This window comes from Larimichthys crocea, chromosome XVII (assembly GCF_000972845.2).
Source record: "Larimichthys crocea isolate SSNF chromosome XVII, L_crocea_2.0, whole genome shotgun sequence".
Taxonomy (NCBI): Eukaryota; Metazoa; Chordata; class Actinopteri; family Sciaenidae; genus Larimichthys; species Larimichthys crocea.
The window spans coordinates 2,480,582-2,498,082 of NC_040027.1; the positions used below are offsets into that span (position 1 = coordinate 2,480,582).

The following is a 17,501-nucleotide window of genomic DNA, read 5'->3' on the forward strand; positions in this document are numbered from 1 at the left end:
GTGTACAAATGCAATTCATTTAATGATAATTAATGGCATTTTATTTGTAAATATGGTAAACAGCAATTGTCCAAGGAAACTCCACTGGGAGTTTTGTGATGAAAGGGTACCAAATAAAAAAAAAAACACTCTGCATTTTGTTGCAGAGATATGTGATCCTCCTAACAATGCCTGATTAAACTCACATGCACTTCAGTGTACCAGTTTTATTACTGCCTGAGTGAAAACACTTCCTGGGATATTCATGGGACTTACAACTTTACTTTATTTGACAGGAGAGACACATCTTGAGAAGATGTTTTATGCCTCGGGTAACTTTGATTAAAATTCTAATTAAAGGCATATGAGAAATGACAGGTTTGAAGGATAAAATTATTTATTGATGTAAAGTTAAACACATTGCATTTTAATCAAGGAGATATTTAAGCAGACTGAATAAGTCATATTATAATAGTATCGACAGACACCTCAGAGGATACAGATAATGATTGCATAGATGAAAACAAACCTTTTTTTCCAGATAAAGTAACAGGCAAGCACAGCTTCAAAACACGGATATGACATTTCAACTAATGGAAATGCTATTTGTATATTTGGTCATCTTAATTATTTATATTTAATACATTTAATGAGACAGAAGAGGTTAAGCCTGCTTGTGAAGTTTACACTGGAATCAGACTTGCCTCCTTAATGCATAAACACAAAAAACTGTTTACAAGAAGAAAAGTGGGATTTTACAGTTAGGATAACATCTTTAACATTGCGAGGAGGCTATCCTCCTGAGAACAAAATATCAACCCTTGTCAATTACTGCAAAAGCTAAAAACAACTTGAGTTTATTCTAAGTGCCAAAGCAGGAAGTAGAGACATTCAGCTGGGCCTACAGTGTGTTTTCGTATCAAGAAATGGATACTGAGTACAAAGATGGTGCCTCATTCAATTCGCATTAACTGAAAAAGCTTTTGTGGGATTCCTAGAAAGCATGTCCACTAGAGGCCTTCTCAGCCTATCCTTGAAGAGGGATCTGTACTCTTGCTCATTCTGACGTTTCTTCGATTTTTTCCCCTTTTAAAGGCTTTTTGTGTTTTTCCTCAAGGGTCTAAGGACAGAGGTGTTGTATGGTGTACAGATGGTGTAAAGCCCCTTAAGGCAAATATGTGACTGGTGATACTGGGCTTTATAAAAGAAATTGACTTGACTTCTCTAGCTGCACTGGTTCAGATTACACACACGACTGGGATAAAATAGTTAAGTCATATGGCTCTTATAGACTTTCTATAGGTTTTGGTGCTGGGTTGCAATGCTAGATCCCATTCACAATGAATAGCAATCTATGCTAAGCAAACGGTTTTAGCTGTCTATCAACTATACAGGTACCATTTAGAGCATATTAGAAAATATTTATATATGTATGAGGTATAAAGGCCTATTGCTGCTAATGCAATAATCTGGAAGAGTCAGCTACAACACCACCAGAGAATATGACATCCATGATGTAGTTGCAGTGTTTTTTTATTATAGGTAAACTCCCTTGTGTAAAGTATTGTGAAAACTCATTTACCCCTGTTTCCTTGGAGATAAAAAATAAATAAATACTCCAAGCCTTGACCTGTGAGATGATGTCTGTTCATCTTTCACTTCACACCTTCTCACAATCATCTTCAGTGATACTACAGGATATGCTGCACGAGCAGTTATGGCACTTGGTTTCCATGGAAACCATAGACTGCAAGGTCTACGCAGATACACATCAGTTAAGAAAAACAGATGTTGAAATAATAAGAATGTTAAAAAAAGACAATTCAGAAGGTGAGTGTAAGACACAGACAAAGCAGAGAGGATGGCTCTTAAACCTTTTGTTTCATTAGCTTAAGGTTCTGTTTCACAGTCGTGTGGTTATTTGAAAGGGCAAGGACATATAAGGGTCCAACCAAAGATTTGTCTGGTGTTGTTTATATAAGTTTGTATTTGCCAGTATGTAATTCGGTCATAGCTGTAATCCATGCTTTCCATTTAAACTGGGTTATCGGAGGACTTAACCTTTCTCTCCCCTTCTCTTCGATCTCTTTCTTGAACTCCCTATTGCTTCATCTCCCCCTCACACAGATTCAGATAACCTTTACTCATATGACAGAAGTGCTGAAACAATGAAAGACAAATATCAGCCATGTTGATAAAACATTACTCAAACCTATCATTCCATCTCCCCCTTTGCCTTTCTGTCTCTGTGGATGTCTTTCCATTTGTCAGTGTTTCCCTCATTTTTTCTCTTTCACCTTCTCCACCGTCAATCTCTGCATCTGTCACTTTTCCTCACCTTGAAAGCTTCAAACAGCAAAACAGACCAGACGTGAGCAGGTCAGTGCTCTTTATTGTAGAATCAAGGTGAATCATCCACGTGCCGGAGGATAGGCTAGAACTTGCGCACATGCACAAGCTCTCCCGAATGCATGGCATTGCATCATTTCAGTCAGAGCCATGTCAGTTGTGAAGGGGATGAGGCTACATCTAAATTGGATATGATGTCTTTTCAGGGTCAAGGTGAGAACAGCCCTCGATGATTTTGTCATGATTTTGTCCCAGAAGAACCTTTTGACAAATTGCGGGGCATTTTTGATTGACACGTCTGCCTGATGAGCTTTCGGTGCCTCCTGCATACTTAGATATTGTGCCAGAATACTACAAATGAAAGCTCAAACAAAGCCAACCCACTCAACGTTTGAAACTTTTTGGCTTTGATTTGTATTCTTTCTTGTATCAGCCCAAGTCTTAAAAATAATGTATGCTTGGTGTTAAATCTGTGTAAGAATCAAATGTTAGGAAACATTTTCTGTTAATCTACACCCACACAGGTGTTTCCAGCTATTTTAGATGATTAGACCTCTTTATCTGGACTGATAGGACTTGACTGACATTTAATTCACTATTCTATTAGAGTTGCAGTCACGCATGCTCCAGTCTTAATATTCACTTCTACCCTCATTCAAATGATCCCTGTGTCACTGAATGAAATCAAGAATGTGTTTTCTGTTTTGGTGTGAATACCAAACAGCAGGCAGGTTCACAGTGATCTATGACCACTTTGTACAATATTTCTTTATTATCTCGGCCAGACTTTTGATAATGGATCTTTTGTGGTGCTGGATGCTAGGCAATTTTGTTGGACTGAAGGCAAACTGGGCCGTACTTTAAAGCCTGGATTTAAGACGGAGAAATCAATTCATTCTAATGGAATCTCCACAATCGCTGTAATTTTGGTGAACTTTGGTTCATACATTCATGCCGTTGACCAATAGCAAGTGTCCTGTCTTGATAGTGCTGACAGAGAGTCCAAAATAGAGGATGTCATCATAGCTTTTCAGCTGTGTTGGGTAACTTTAACCTCCTCTGTAAGAGGAAAATCTATGAGACAGAAGTCACTGGTGCAAATACGTCTTTTGAAGAAAGTGTGGGAACTTATTGCGCCATTAGTGACCAAGCTAAGCTAGCAAACAGATGAGTCTGTCAACTGACCGTTATCAAGCTTGTTAGCTCATAGAGCTTTATTTTCCCTTGCCGACAGTGGTGAGAGTGAAGCAAACAGAGAAATTGCGACAGATTAGTGGTAACCCCAGCCGAGCTGCTGCTTTAGTGATGTTGCACTTGTAAGCGAGGAACAACTGTAGTTTATTGAGCTCATGTAATTTCCAGCACCCGCCTGCAACCTGAGCAGATGTCTCATCAAGAATAAACGAAAAACACAGGTGTGGGTGTGCAGGACATTTGAAACCTGTTTAAATCCTCCTACGATGATGAGTTCACAGTGCAAGGACACCATTATTTTCTTGCTTCCTGTGTTTATTTCTATTGTCTTTTTCTTTCAGATACCATCCCCCCTTTCTGATTATTCTTCCAGAACTCCCCCTTTCTCGCTCTCTATGCCCTCTAGTCAAACAAAAATGGGATAAAGAGTAATGCAATGATACTAAAGCCAGAGAAAGTGAAAACATTACTCTCTGCATGGCTCTGCGATCTACATTTCCTCAGGGCTTGGTGTCTAGGCGGGGGGTTGACACTGACTGGAAAGGTTGGTATGAGTGTTTCCTTTTATGTGTTAGGTAGTGGTGTGTTTAGACTTTGATATAGGAACCATGTGTGGTTCCTCTGCAGTGTTACAAAATATTAGTCCATCAGTAACAATGTCAAGTTTTCCGATATGTTTAAATGGAATGACTTTCACATTCTCTCTGTATCACTCAACCACACAAGTCATCACCTGAGAAATACTGTAATGGGACAGTGTGGGACAGGTTCAAATAACCCCATTCACAACTGTCACAAAGCCTTACATACAGCTTTGTCCATGTTATTGTTTTGACTTTACAATATAACTCTAAGGCATAGATTAGTGGTAAATGTTATGGTCTGTGTTAATACTGAAAATGTCAGATTGAGGACTGAAACTAATTACTAATGCAACTACTACTAATAAAACTTTAATTATCTGTTTTTACGATAATTGTTTGGTCTATAAAATGTCAGGAGATAGTATTTTACAGCCTGAGGTGATTTATTCATGTAGCTTATTTTATTCAACCAAATGTCCACAGATATTCAGTTAACTTCACAAATCCAGACATTTAACAAGCCATTTATGGTTGAAATATCAGTATCAAAATAGTTGCAGTACTTTCCCTTTTTTTGTACGACCTCATCTTTAATAACACATTTCTGTTTTGATAACTTTGTAATCACAGGCAATCTAATGCTACCGAGTTAGAGGTGGGGAAAATTGGCTGTAAATGATAACAACATCCTCACGTCAATAAATGCTGCATTATTTTCTAAGGTAAAGTAGTAGTCTCACAATTGGGACAAACGGGGCTTAGTAAGCAGTTTAACACAGACCCAGACTCCGAGTGAAAAATGCTCCCTTGAGGCTCATTTCACAGATAACATACAAACCAAATTAAACAGACAAAAACTGTTCATTGTTTCAGTTCACAACTCAAACCAGGCAACCCCAGAGAAACAAACATCCCATTATCAGTCTGTGGGGAACAGGGAAATCTGCTGCACTGCTAAAGGTTTTCTAATTTGGTCTGTATCATAACCAACAAGAAGAGCCGAGGGCTATTAATCTCTAGGGATGAACTTTCAGTGCCTGCCTGAAACGCTGGGTTTCTTCCACTTTTTTTTTTTTCCACACACACACATGCAGGCACACTCAGCTGGACATGATGGATGTCCCATCCTCCCTTTGCTTCTCATCATCACAGTGTGTGCAGCAAAGAGAGGGATGGAGAAAGCACTTCCTACTGTTCACATTTCACCGCCCTCTTTCTCATATGCTCTCCTCTGGTCCACTTTTCCACCTTCAGCATCATCTATACTTGATGGGCTCTAACAGACTGGCTCACTCCTGATCCAATAAATACACACACATTAGTTTCATCGATTGCTGTACTCTACTGTGGCTCTACAATTGTCAGCCCTTGAAAAGATAATACCTACACTGGGTTTTTCTTGCTACTATACTTTTAAAGTATGTCTTCTCAATCAATCTTTCAGTCAGACGATGTTCCTCTCTTGACTTGTTTCTCTTGCTTGTCTTCTTGATCTCTCACACAGCTCTCTTACCATTCAGGTATTCATGAAGATCATGTACATGTTCATTCTGCTGTTATTAAGCCCTCTATCTCTGGTATAGATGTTTGCAAAATATGAAGAACTAAAGTTATAAATAACCACCATAAAAACAAAAAAACTCATGTCCAATTCTTAAATTTGGCTCACAGCAAATCTCGAAATACACTGCCAAGATGTGAATAAACAAACAAGATATGAGAGTGTCACCCATAAGGCAGAGATAAGTGAGGACAGAGCTATTTTTCTGTCTGTATCTACCTTTGGCTGTTAGAATCTTGCTTGCCTTTCAGGTAGACTCTTCCTGCAAATACTGCCAAGTGTTAGCGGGTGATCCATGCCAAGTCCCAAAGTGGGGGACATGAAAATAAATATATATTTATGCTGCGTTTTAAGATTGTCATTCCCTTGTTTTTTAGGTTGGTGCACTTTGCTTTGATGCGGTCCAAGCTAGGCAGATCGAAATAAGTTTTACCCTCATGTCAGTATTAGTTGTATTCATTTGTATGTTGTACTTTTATTGTTTTTATTTATTTTATTTTCTCCCTAAATCTGTCGCACCGAACCTTTAACTTACTTTATATTAAGGTGATCAGTGTTGGAATGTTGGTGGAACCTCATAATAACCAAGAATAGTTATTGGCTGCTTAACAAAATCCCTAATAAGGAAAATAGCAGATTATACTTTGCAAGTGTGCAGCAACAACAGTCTCTCTCTGTGACTTACTTTTCATAACATGCCAAAATGAACTAAAAGCAACATAAAAGGAACAGACACCTTGTAAGACAAATCAATCTAAAACCATGCTCTGGAAAATAGGAAAGACTAATGTAGTCAAATACAAGCTATCTGTAGTTAATCGGCTAATGTGTTAAGTTCTACTTCTTGTACAAACAAATAACCAGCATACTGAATGATTTGGACTGATTCTGTGGCTGTATTTTAATCTCAATCATTCTGTACCTCGAACACAGTGAGAGCGAACGGGTGTCCCAGGTGGTGATGAGATGACAGAAGCACTTTGCGGTTGTCTCCATTCAGATCCACACTGGACAACAGGTGCAGCTTGGAGTCAACCCAGTAGAGACGCCTGTTAGACAAGTCTGAGAAGATGGAGGAGAGAGAGAGAGAGAGCAGAACCAAGGAGGAAAAGAAACAAAAGAGGGAGACGAATGGAGAGAGAGAGGTCACTCCAAGAGAAAAGGCCTAGGGTGAGAGGTATATGAATGTAATGGCCCAGTGGCTACACCATCAATCTTCTCTGACATGACGGCTGAGGCCCTGCGCTGAGAAAACACAGATGTGATTGTAATATTGCCGGTTGACTTCTTTGCTGGGAAAAATATGTGTGACCTTGAGCAAACTGATTAGTCTTGCTGTTTTACAATTCTATGACCATGTAACGGTTCCAAATACTGTTTACTTTAAGACTCAATTTCTGTGCTTCGGCTTCGAGCCACAAAGTAATGATACAGGATTTCACCACATTTGACAGCAAGGGACAGAATCTGAGTATGACTTTGTTTTTAACAAGCGTGCATGAATAAGGTGTTGCAAGAAAATTTAAACATCTTTCCTCCTTAACGCCATGCATTTCAAGTATGTAGTAAACAAGTACAAGAAGAAAACAGTACGGCAGAATCCAGATTTATACATATTAAATCTACTACATGAAGTGGGACAGCCTTCAAAAGCCTAAAAGCTTAAATGGTCATTAGTATAGATATTAATAAGAAAATCTCAACTTTATAAAGCAGGACTTAATGCTACAGTATGTCATTCAAGTTAACAGACTAAACTTAAAAAAAAACAACAACGTATTTTACAATATCATACTTCTCAAAAAACAGTAAAAACACAGATTTATTTTCTTTCAAAACTTTCTTCTCTTCTGACTCAATCACCTGCTCTGTTTGCTGCTCTGTGTGAAATCAATGACCAAGGGAAAATAATCCACCCTATCTTCCAAAACAGTAGAGTGCAAGTCTGGCCAACTCTCTCATTCACCTTAGTCTAAAAAATAATTTGTTTTCATACAGATGTAGTGACACCTCAATTCCACAGAGTGCAGTGACTGTGTGCCTCCCATTCTCCTCAGGCAAGGGCAGCAAAGAAAAAATTGGCTATTGTCGTGGAGCGAGTTGAAAGGGATGACGGGAGGTATCGACGGCACAGAGCGTATGGCTTATTAATTTGGAGGCTCGTGTTCGCTGGCTTGATTGATGAGAGCCAGACACAAACTGAGCCATAACAATAGGAGCTACTCAGAGGTTGCAGCACCCCTAGACTGTTTTCTCCTCTCGGCTCTTGCTGTTTGTCTCTTTTTGTTTCTTTCCCTCCCTGAGTCTCTGCTGTTGTCGCTTTCATTGTGTTGAATTCACACACTTACCATTTTTTTTCTCAATATCAGCTTCCAACTTTGTTTAGAAACCCTCCCTCAGAGCTGATTGATTTTCCTGTCTCTGTATCTTGTAGTTTTCTCTGACCACTTCAATAAGCCTTGCATGTCCAATGGTGTATATGTTGTCTGTCCTTCCTTACCCAAGGTGATTCCATTGGGCCACTCGATGTGTTCGGACACCAGAACTTGTCGGTCCACTCCGTTCAATCCAGACTTCTCAATTTTGGCCTGACCTCCCCAGTCAGACCAATACATAAACCTGTCAAAATAAACACTGACTGATCAAACACTGACAGGTACAATTCAGGAAAAAATATAAAAAGCCCCCTTTCAGCAGAATTTAATAGGTTTTCATGTGCGTCCAAAATCACCTGGAATAGGCTCCAGCCCTCCCGTGACCTTGTTGAGGATAAGCGGTTACAGAAAATGGATGGATGGATGATATGTGACTGAATCTACTGTACTCTATCACACAATGTCCCTGTTGGACTGTCGCTCTCATTTTCTTTCCAAAATCAAATAGTTTTACTTCTACTAAAAAAAAAAAAAAGTAAAAAGACTGTGACTGTGCAAAACAGCTCCTACTGGGAATTTTGACCACTGCTAAATGTGTGTCAGTGAAAGCTGGGCTTCATTTGCATGTATTTTATGCTTTGAAGCTTTGTTGAGTTGTGAAAAGAGTCCTTTGGGGAACTCAAGACATGCAAGAGTAAGAATAAAAAGGCAGGTAGAGCAGGAGAGAGTCGCATCATATCTTCAAATAACTGTTAAGCTGTGCAGTACTACAGGTGTTCCCCTATTCAAAGAATGATGGCCACAGGCTAGTCTGGCCACCCTCCCACTCTTTCTATTCTGCCATTTCAGCCTCCATGCTTCTCCAGCTTTTTAACTTTTTCCAAACGTCTCCCACTCACCCTTGGTGTGGATCCACTGCGATGGCCCGTGGTTCGCTCAGCTCAGTGGCTATCAGCACTTTTCTCTTCCTGCCATCTCCTGTGGCGACGGAGATGCTCTTGTTGCCCGAGTCGGTCCAGTAGATGTTCTTGTGGACCCAGTCGACAGCAAGACCCTCGGGGGAGTTGAGGGAGTCAATGAGAGTCACCTGCTGCGATGAATCACTGGCCTTGTTGATGTAAGCACTGGTGGAGGTGAAAGAAGAGCTGTGTCAGTCAGTATTATATAAATTATGAAATCTACAATAATTCAGGAGCTGACAGATAAAAAGGAGACATAAGACTAATTTATCAGAAAAGCACTTGTTGCTGTCTATTCTGGTAACATTTTCTTGTGAAGAAAGAATTGAGTGTACCATGTGCCTTAAAAACCTAGTTGTACATTGCACACTCTAGATAACGCTATGTCAGGGGCACCCAGACCTGACACGTCTATAAGCACCTCAGGCCTCTGTAAAAAAGAGTCTGTCTTTATCTATCAGCAGCTTACAGAACAACCCGTCTCTTTCTCTGTCTCTTGTCCTCTCAATCTGTCGCTCTATTTTCCTCTCACATCCCACTCGCTGTCGGCCCATTCTTTTGTCCTCATCTCTGCTTCTCGCTTTCTCATTCCTTCCTCAACATCATCAGACATAACACATTAGTGTCTTCCTATAAAAGGCATATAAAACAAGACAATACAAGACAACCTTGTTTAAAGATTGGGACAGGCAATGTCCCAATTCACACCTCATCACCGCATGTTTGCATAGCGTACAAGAATGAACTACAGATGGGAGGAGTAGCTTAACTGAAGGAGAAGGCTGGTGAGGTAGTTGGAGCGAGGGATGAGGTAGAGATAGATGAATCAGGGCCACGGAAGCAGATTGTGTTGTTAATTGGCTGTGTTACTGTTTGCCACTGCCGACATCATCATCTATTGGGGGAGAGTTAGCCTGCTGCTGTCTTGTGATAGATAATCTAAGGCTTCTCTCTCGTGTCCTAGGATTTATAGCATGGATTCAACACCTGTCTCTTATTCAGGGAGCAAATTAAAATGAGGGCTGGAGCAATGTGGACCTGGATGAACAATGATCTAATTAGGAACTGTACTACTGATTACAGACAACTGTGGGAAAAAATATATAATTTTCACAATTTTACCCTGTATTAGAACTCATATTCTATGATTTTCCTTATCCAGCATAATAATCATATCATAATTTCTCTTTATACAGCCTAGTGTACAGATTCATATTGATATATTATGCAGATAATAACATAATTACTCCATTATTTGCCTTTACTAATATATATACTTATTGATATAAGTATTGATATTATTAAGTCTGTCCTCATTTCAGCTACAAATATATAGACTGCGATGAACAGGTTGTAGGGATGAGCAGAGGGCAGACTGGAGTAAGGAATAAGACAGAGACAGATGAGTCTAAGACCACGGAGCAGATTGCATCTTTAATTGGCTGTATTATTGTTTGCAACAGACATCTCCATCATGGGGAGAAGTTAACAACTCATCGACCCGTAGCTTGCTAATAACTACGAATTAGCCTTGAAAACCGCAATGTGACAGTGAGCTCAGCGGCTATGAGGAGGAATCGCTTTTAACTACGTCTATTTGAAGAAATGCTCCTTATCAGAGGAATAAGTACTCCGCTAGAAAATAAGATGCTTGGGCAAAAGGTTATGATCACCATTGACCATTGTTTCAGCAATTTCTCCACAACACCTAACAAGTGAGATTGAAGGTATTCAGCAGTTTTAAAACAAATGTGAACAGTGGAACAAGAAAGCCTTCTTGAAACATTACATATGAGGCCAAATAATAAAAAGGTGTAAGGATTAAAGCTAAAACGCTTGAAATGACGAGGTACCTTTTTTCACTCTTCATAGAAACACTATAAAGTTAAGCACGACTTTGGGGAGTGGTAGCTGCATAATAAGAATGAATTGCCATTTCGCTTCACTTCATTCAGCCTGATACTGTGAGCCGATGATACTACTGATTGCCTGAACCAATCAGTAGCAAGTGATGCGTGAGGTATGTGCCATGCCAAAGTCATTTATAGTCGACACAGAAGTTGTTGTAGCAGTTGCTTGGAACAGTTGAATTAATGTTGTCAAAGATCGAAGACATTCCAATTTAAAAGAACAGTGTGTATTGGCATCAAGCAGTGTTGTTCCTGATTGCAACTCCCTCACCCTCTCCTTCTCCTTTTGCACTACTGACTAAACATGGTGGTTCAACATGGCGAGCTCTGGAAAAAGACCCACTACATCTGTAGACATAAAAAGCTTATTCTAAGGTAATTTCTAGTAGCAAAGTTAGCTATCAATACTGCCTATTAAGCTCTCATCGGTCAATCGTTTCTCAGAGACGAACAGAGAGAAAAAGCTGTAAAATGACAACCAGACCTGCAATTTAGAGGTCTTGAAGCAGGCAAGGTAAATGGAAGGATAGGCTGGATAATGTAAATGTACTTTTGTATTTTCTTAATATTTGTAGCACTGTGATTCAGAGCGCCTAGGGGGTTTAAAACTATGCTAACGTATAATCAATCAAAAGAATCAAAAGTAGCAGGTGTTCTGATTTGTACTTGCACACAGAGTTTTGGATAGTTTTTCAATATTATATAATGCAACACAAAATCGGCAGGATAAATGCACTGGCACTTTGGGGTGTATAAAATATTTAAATTTTAATGCACGAGAGGGAGGCAAACACAACCAAGAACAACTTCAAGCACATTTAACTGTAGAAAGTCACTTGTTGCTGTCCATTTAAAGTGTATGTTTGTGTGTGTGTGTGTGTGTGTCTGTGTGTGTGAGAGAGAGAGAGAGAGAGAGAGACTGCGTTTACTGCTGCTTCCAAAGTTGAGTTCATCGTGACGAATGAGTTCATTTGTCCTTTCTCAGTCACAAGCCCTTGAGTGTATCACTGAGTTTGTGTGGAGGTATGTGTATGTGTGTATGTATGCAGATGAGTAATGGTGGTGATTATTGAGGCAGTGAAATTAGAGAGAGCATATGGCTCAGCTGAGATGATAGAGGGCCCCTCCCACTACCTGCCAGCCATCAGGGTGACACACACCTACACACACATACACACACACACACACACGTGGGATCAAAGTCATGATATATCTACAGTAGGTGTAATTGTGTATGTGCACATACTGTATGTGTGTGAAGGGCAAACAGCTCCACCTTTTACTGTCCAGGTGTGACTGACACACACACATTTACACACACACACACAGCCCCCAGGTGTGTCTGTCCCGCAACCAGAAGGTGTGACAGGTTGAAACAGACAAGATGGATGGATAGAGGAGAAACAGAGTGACAGAATGGCTGAAGAACGGGGAGAGAACATAATCCAAACTCAAAGTCATTCACGGTTTTATACACTGTAGACTTCATTCATAGTCCGGTGTTCATGCGTGCCCATGTTCTGTACATTATACGTGTGTGAGTGTGTGTGTGTGTGTGTGTGTGTGTGTGTGTACCTGTATATTTTACGATGATATAGATCACACCAAAACATTTTGTTTGTGGACACGTCTACATCAAGGGCCACTGCGTTCTTCAGCGTAGGAACCACCTGCATGTATTCATTCTTCAGCAGGTCAATGCGACGGATCTCATGACGGTTGGTAAACATCAGGTACGGACTCTTTCCTGATGGAGTGGTAAAAGACATACATGTCAATATCACGTAGGAGAACCACTTTTAAAGAACATTTTCTGCTATTTATTTACAACTTGACACTGGTAAGATTGGACAGAGAGGCCACAAAGCTCAGGAGGCAGGTGGACACCCTTGACAGCCATTAACCTACTACTGTAATCCCAAAAGAGCACATTCATCATTCTCAACCCACTCTCTGCTAGACATGGGCCATTTGGAATACTGTCAATCATAAGTATGGTAGTGTATGTGTGATAAGGAAACATTTGCTGACCTTGACAATGATACATCAATTGTAGCACACATCCCAAACCTCTATTTGCAAGGTGAACCTGCATATCTGCATTTTTGCTAATGTTAAATCCACATTATTCCTGAGTGTGAGGCAGACAAGGTCACTTTGACTTTATGCCAACGCTGCTCACTGGCAGAACAGTAATTACGTGCTGTCACGTGTTACCACGTCGACAAGAGCTGAAAATTGTCAAAGTTGTTGATATTAAAAATATAAATGTCCTGCAATATTTGCAAGATTTACCACAGAAACAATCTGACGGTTAAACACCAATGTTGACATGACATGTCACTTGAAAACTGGCCATGGAAACCGACCTCTGGACACATTATCCAATAAATTCCTGTTCAAACAACCATTCACTGACAAGAGTACATATATTGTATGTATTTGCCTTGTGTCTTTGTCCACTTTGGCTGTCATGAAGACATAGTTGTGTTAACATAAAAAAAAGTCTGTTTGTACACTCATTTTGCATCAAAATGGGAGTAGATATTTCAGTTTTGGTTGGATACTTTTGAAATCTAGCCATCTAATGCTAGTTTCTCCAACATTACCTGCTCTAGTTTTAAAGACTGTGCATCAATCAGTATACTCTAATCATTTTTTCCTCTATAATATGTTCTTCAGCAATACTGTTAAAAACCTACATATTGTTACCAGATATCATGGTTGGTGCTGAGTTATGATTCTTAATCATAAGAGGCCACATAATGTAAGTACTCTGGTTTTGCATTTGTACTACTTAGCTCCATAAAACATGTATTTTTGATGATGTGGACATCAATAAATCATTTAAATAAACCATTTAAAATAAAAATATCTCATCTTTACACATACACACACTCACTCAGTTCAACATAGTGCTGTTTCCTTAATTATTCACAAAGTTATGCTCTGTGGAAAAGTAACACAGACATCATGTGAGGTGGCCAAAGCTGAAAACAAAGAAGTTCCTGTTGTTAGATGAAGTGAAGCGCAATGTGCAGGTGTATAAAGTAGTTCAAAAACCAGACTTGACACATGGTTCTATTTTTAGTGCACCAGTATGTCAAAAGTGTGTTTTTGGGTTCTCCTCCTCAGGTGTGTGCTGTTTGCTGGCACATCCGTTACCTGGGGCACATTTTGCAGCAGGCTGAAGGTGAGCATGACTCAAGCATTTAAATAATTTGTCAAGGTCAACTTCTTCTAGACACACACAATTCACAGGCACCAATTTTTACACCTGCACAGTATTTTCTCTTCATATACAAACTGCATATACAGTCTTTGAAATTGACCTGAATTATCTAGATTGTTCATCAAACTGCACTCCAATAATTTCCCTTTATTGTTTATTTTTTTCTTTTGCTCTAGATTTCTGCCTGTCTTCCCATTTCCTGTTCTATCTTAATGTTTTGCTCTATTTCACACAAACACCCACCCGTCTCGTTTTCTAGATTCTTTCCTTCATCTTCACTTCTCTCTTCTATCTGTCATGTTATTCTCCACTCCACACTATCCAGTAAAGCAGAGATGTCATGTTAAGAGACAAAGTTGGCCAACAGTCACACACACACACACACACACACACACACACACACACACACACACAGAGCCAACCATCCCTCAATAGGTTTCCTCAGCCCCCGTTTAATACGGGCTAGTGCACAGGGAGAAAATATTACATCTCTACTACTGTTTGGAACCAATCATTTTCCTCTGACTACTTGGTTTGTAACCATCAATTTCACCTGCTGAGAGAGAGCAAGAGAGGGAGAGGCAGACAGAGTCAGGCACAAGCAAATGTGATGGATGCAGGTACAGTCATGGAGAAATGAAGAGTAAGAGGATGTAATTATGGGAGGAAGCAAGAAGGAAAAGACATCAGCAGATCAAGTGACGAGCAGTGGAAAGAAAGTCAGGTGGGTAGAGTGAAAGAGAGAGAGAAGTGGGAAAGACAGGATGAGAAGGAGAGTGAGAACATTCTGAAGTATGTATAATGAGGACAGAGATATATCTAACTTCTCTTTCATCAATCCCCCTGACTCACTTTTTCAAGACAACATATCTTATCCTTCATCACTGTTGTCGCAGCAATATGTCCTCCTCAAGGCAAAGAAAAAGAAAAAAAAAGAAAAAAGCTGAGTCACTGTTTCCTTCCAGCCATGGCACTAGAGCTGTCATAAAAAAAGTGCTATATTATCTCTACTCAATAGATTCCAGCAGAGCAACAGTCAACTTTCCTAACGAGGACAGGGTCCCCTGGATATATTTTAATCTGTGCTGCCAGTTCAGGGCCGTTATTCTCCGTTAGCCAATTAAGATAATGCAGTGAAAAGATAAATACAGGCTGGAGAAATGCCGTAAGGCACTGCAAGAGCATTGATTCGATTCACATCAAAGCAGATGTTTGTGTTGTGGAGATAAGCAAACTAAGAAAATCCAACATAAAGACAGACGGAAAAGGTCAGACATAAAGGTAAGTAATTCTGCAGGATGATGGAGATGTCAAGTTGCAGCTGGTGTGAATGGATGAGGTCATTAGGATGATGTTATGTCTGGAAGGAGACACACATGTCTAGGTCAGACATGCTTGTTAAGACATACACAAACAATGCTATATAATGAAGTAGAGATGCTGCAGCAGGGAACACAACTGAACCCTCTGTCAAAAAATGTCAAGAAGCTGTCTTCTCCTCGTGACAAAGTAAGTTATATAATGCTTCATTATTTCCGTGGTGAAACGCAAGATCCTCCTTGAGAAACTGTTGTATTTTCGTCCTCTAGTGAAAGTGTAAAAATGCATTTTAAAGACGGGACCATTATAAAGTTTGATAGGTCACTGTAGGATAAAGACAGAAACTTGATGATATATACCGTGTATACGTGCAGATTTGTAATATGGATAAATGTTACCAATATTCTTACAGGCAGACAATAAAAGGTTTTGTGCTCATCCATTAAATGCCTGGAACTGCAGGAAACACTTCAGAGATTAAGTTTGACAGTGTTCAACAGCATGTTGGGTCCCATGGTAAAATCTTTTGACAATGAGGAGATCTGACCACTGCTTTAAACTCATTTTGAAACGTGTGTGCTCAAACTGTCAAGTGTGGCACAAACTGCTCTTGGCACCATGGTTAAGCCTGTGGTACACTGCAGATGAGAGAGAGAACACGGAACAAGAGAAGGCATCGTTGTGACAGTGTGTTCTGCTTTTATTTGTGTGTGTACTTGTAATGTATTCCATGCTGCCACATCTTTCTCATCCTTATCCTCACTCCTGTCTGTACATTTCACAAACTTTTGAATGACATATTGCAGTTTCATGGTATCACAGTATTACAGAATTATTATCATTACCCGTTAGAATGGCCCTTAAATGACCAGTGTGTACGATTTAGTGGCATCTAGCAATGTCAATGCTGATTGCACCTCACACAGTCCACGAAATGCACAAGCATTAGATATCTAGAACCAGTGTTTAGTTTGTACATTCTGTAGAAATATGGTGGTTTAACATGGTGGAAAAAGAGATCTGAGATATACAGTAAAAGGCTCATTGTAAAGTAACAAAAACATAATTTGTATTTTGAGGTGATTATTCACTATTGAAAATATAATTCTGCATGTTATATTACATTTCTGTCATATTCTGTAATTAGAGCCCCCTAAATCTTACACACTGCTCCTTTAAAAAGGAACGAAAAGTTTTTTTTAAACAAAATATTATGCCCTAATACACTGATGCCATAGAATTTTCAATACCGTAATTTAAGCAAATATACATGGAATGATAACTGTCAGAATTTTTATACCATAGTATACCATGAAACTGCTGCAACCCTACTTACCCGTATTCAATACTTTCCTGGTTCCTAGCACAATAACTACCAGACTATCAGCTGCAAGATTTGCTTTGTATTTTTCACTTTTTTTTTGATGACACTTCTAATCTGCAGTTATTAGTTAATTAATATTTGTTTAGTTTAGCAGCCTTGAATAATGTTGAATCCAACAATAACATGATTAACATCCGTTGTTTTTAGGAATGTTTTCAATAATAAGAAACACATTTGGAAAATTCAATTTGGTACAAATATTGTGGTCTCTGCTGTGGTATCTTTATGTGTTCACTGACCAACTGTGACATAAAATAATGACAATAATGAGGAATAACACCACAAAGGTGCACCCGTGTTCCACTTTGAGAAATGGGGGCAGGAGTTATGTTCCCTTGTGTATGCTTTCATATTTTCATCCCTCTCTTTCTGCCTCTTGGTCTTGGCCCCAATCGAATTCCATTTTGTATCAACTCTGATTTACGTATGACAGACGACAGAAATGCCTTGAAAAAATGCTTCCTGTGTGGATTGGCCTTTATTCTCATACCTCATACACAAAGTAAACTCTCCCACTGCTTCTCTCTCCCTCTCTCAGACACAATAATAATAACTCGAATTCACGACTCAGTGAGTGGCACCACATCCATAAAGGTGTAAACACAAAAACAATGAATGCAATTAGTGTAGAGCAAGACTTTCTTCAGGGGACTT

The 17,501-nt window shown here is 39.4% G+C and overlaps 1 protein-coding gene across 5 annotated transcripts in view; it reads right to left on the bottom strand.

Annotated features, from left to right (window-relative positions):
• The window catches only part of lrp8 (low density lipoprotein receptor-related protein 8, apolipoprotein e receptor), a 161,669-nt gene that overhangs the window by 15,917 nt on the left and 128,251 nt on the right, over positions 1–17,501 (bottom strand). For all 5 annotated transcript variants that reach the window (XM_027290045.1, XM_019265268.2, XM_019265266.2 and 2 more), the window contains exons 10-13: positions 12,487–12,658; positions 8,942–9,166; positions 8,168–8,286; positions 6,590–6,729 (exon numbers count right to left, since the gene is read on the bottom strand). In XM_027290045.1, coding sequence (XP_027145846.1) covers positions 6,590–6,729; positions 8,168–8,286; positions 8,942–9,166; positions 12,487–12,658 — 656 coding nt within the window. The remainder of the gene's footprint in view (positions 1–6,589; positions 6,730–8,167; positions 8,287–8,941; positions 9,167–12,486; positions 12,659–17,501) is intronic.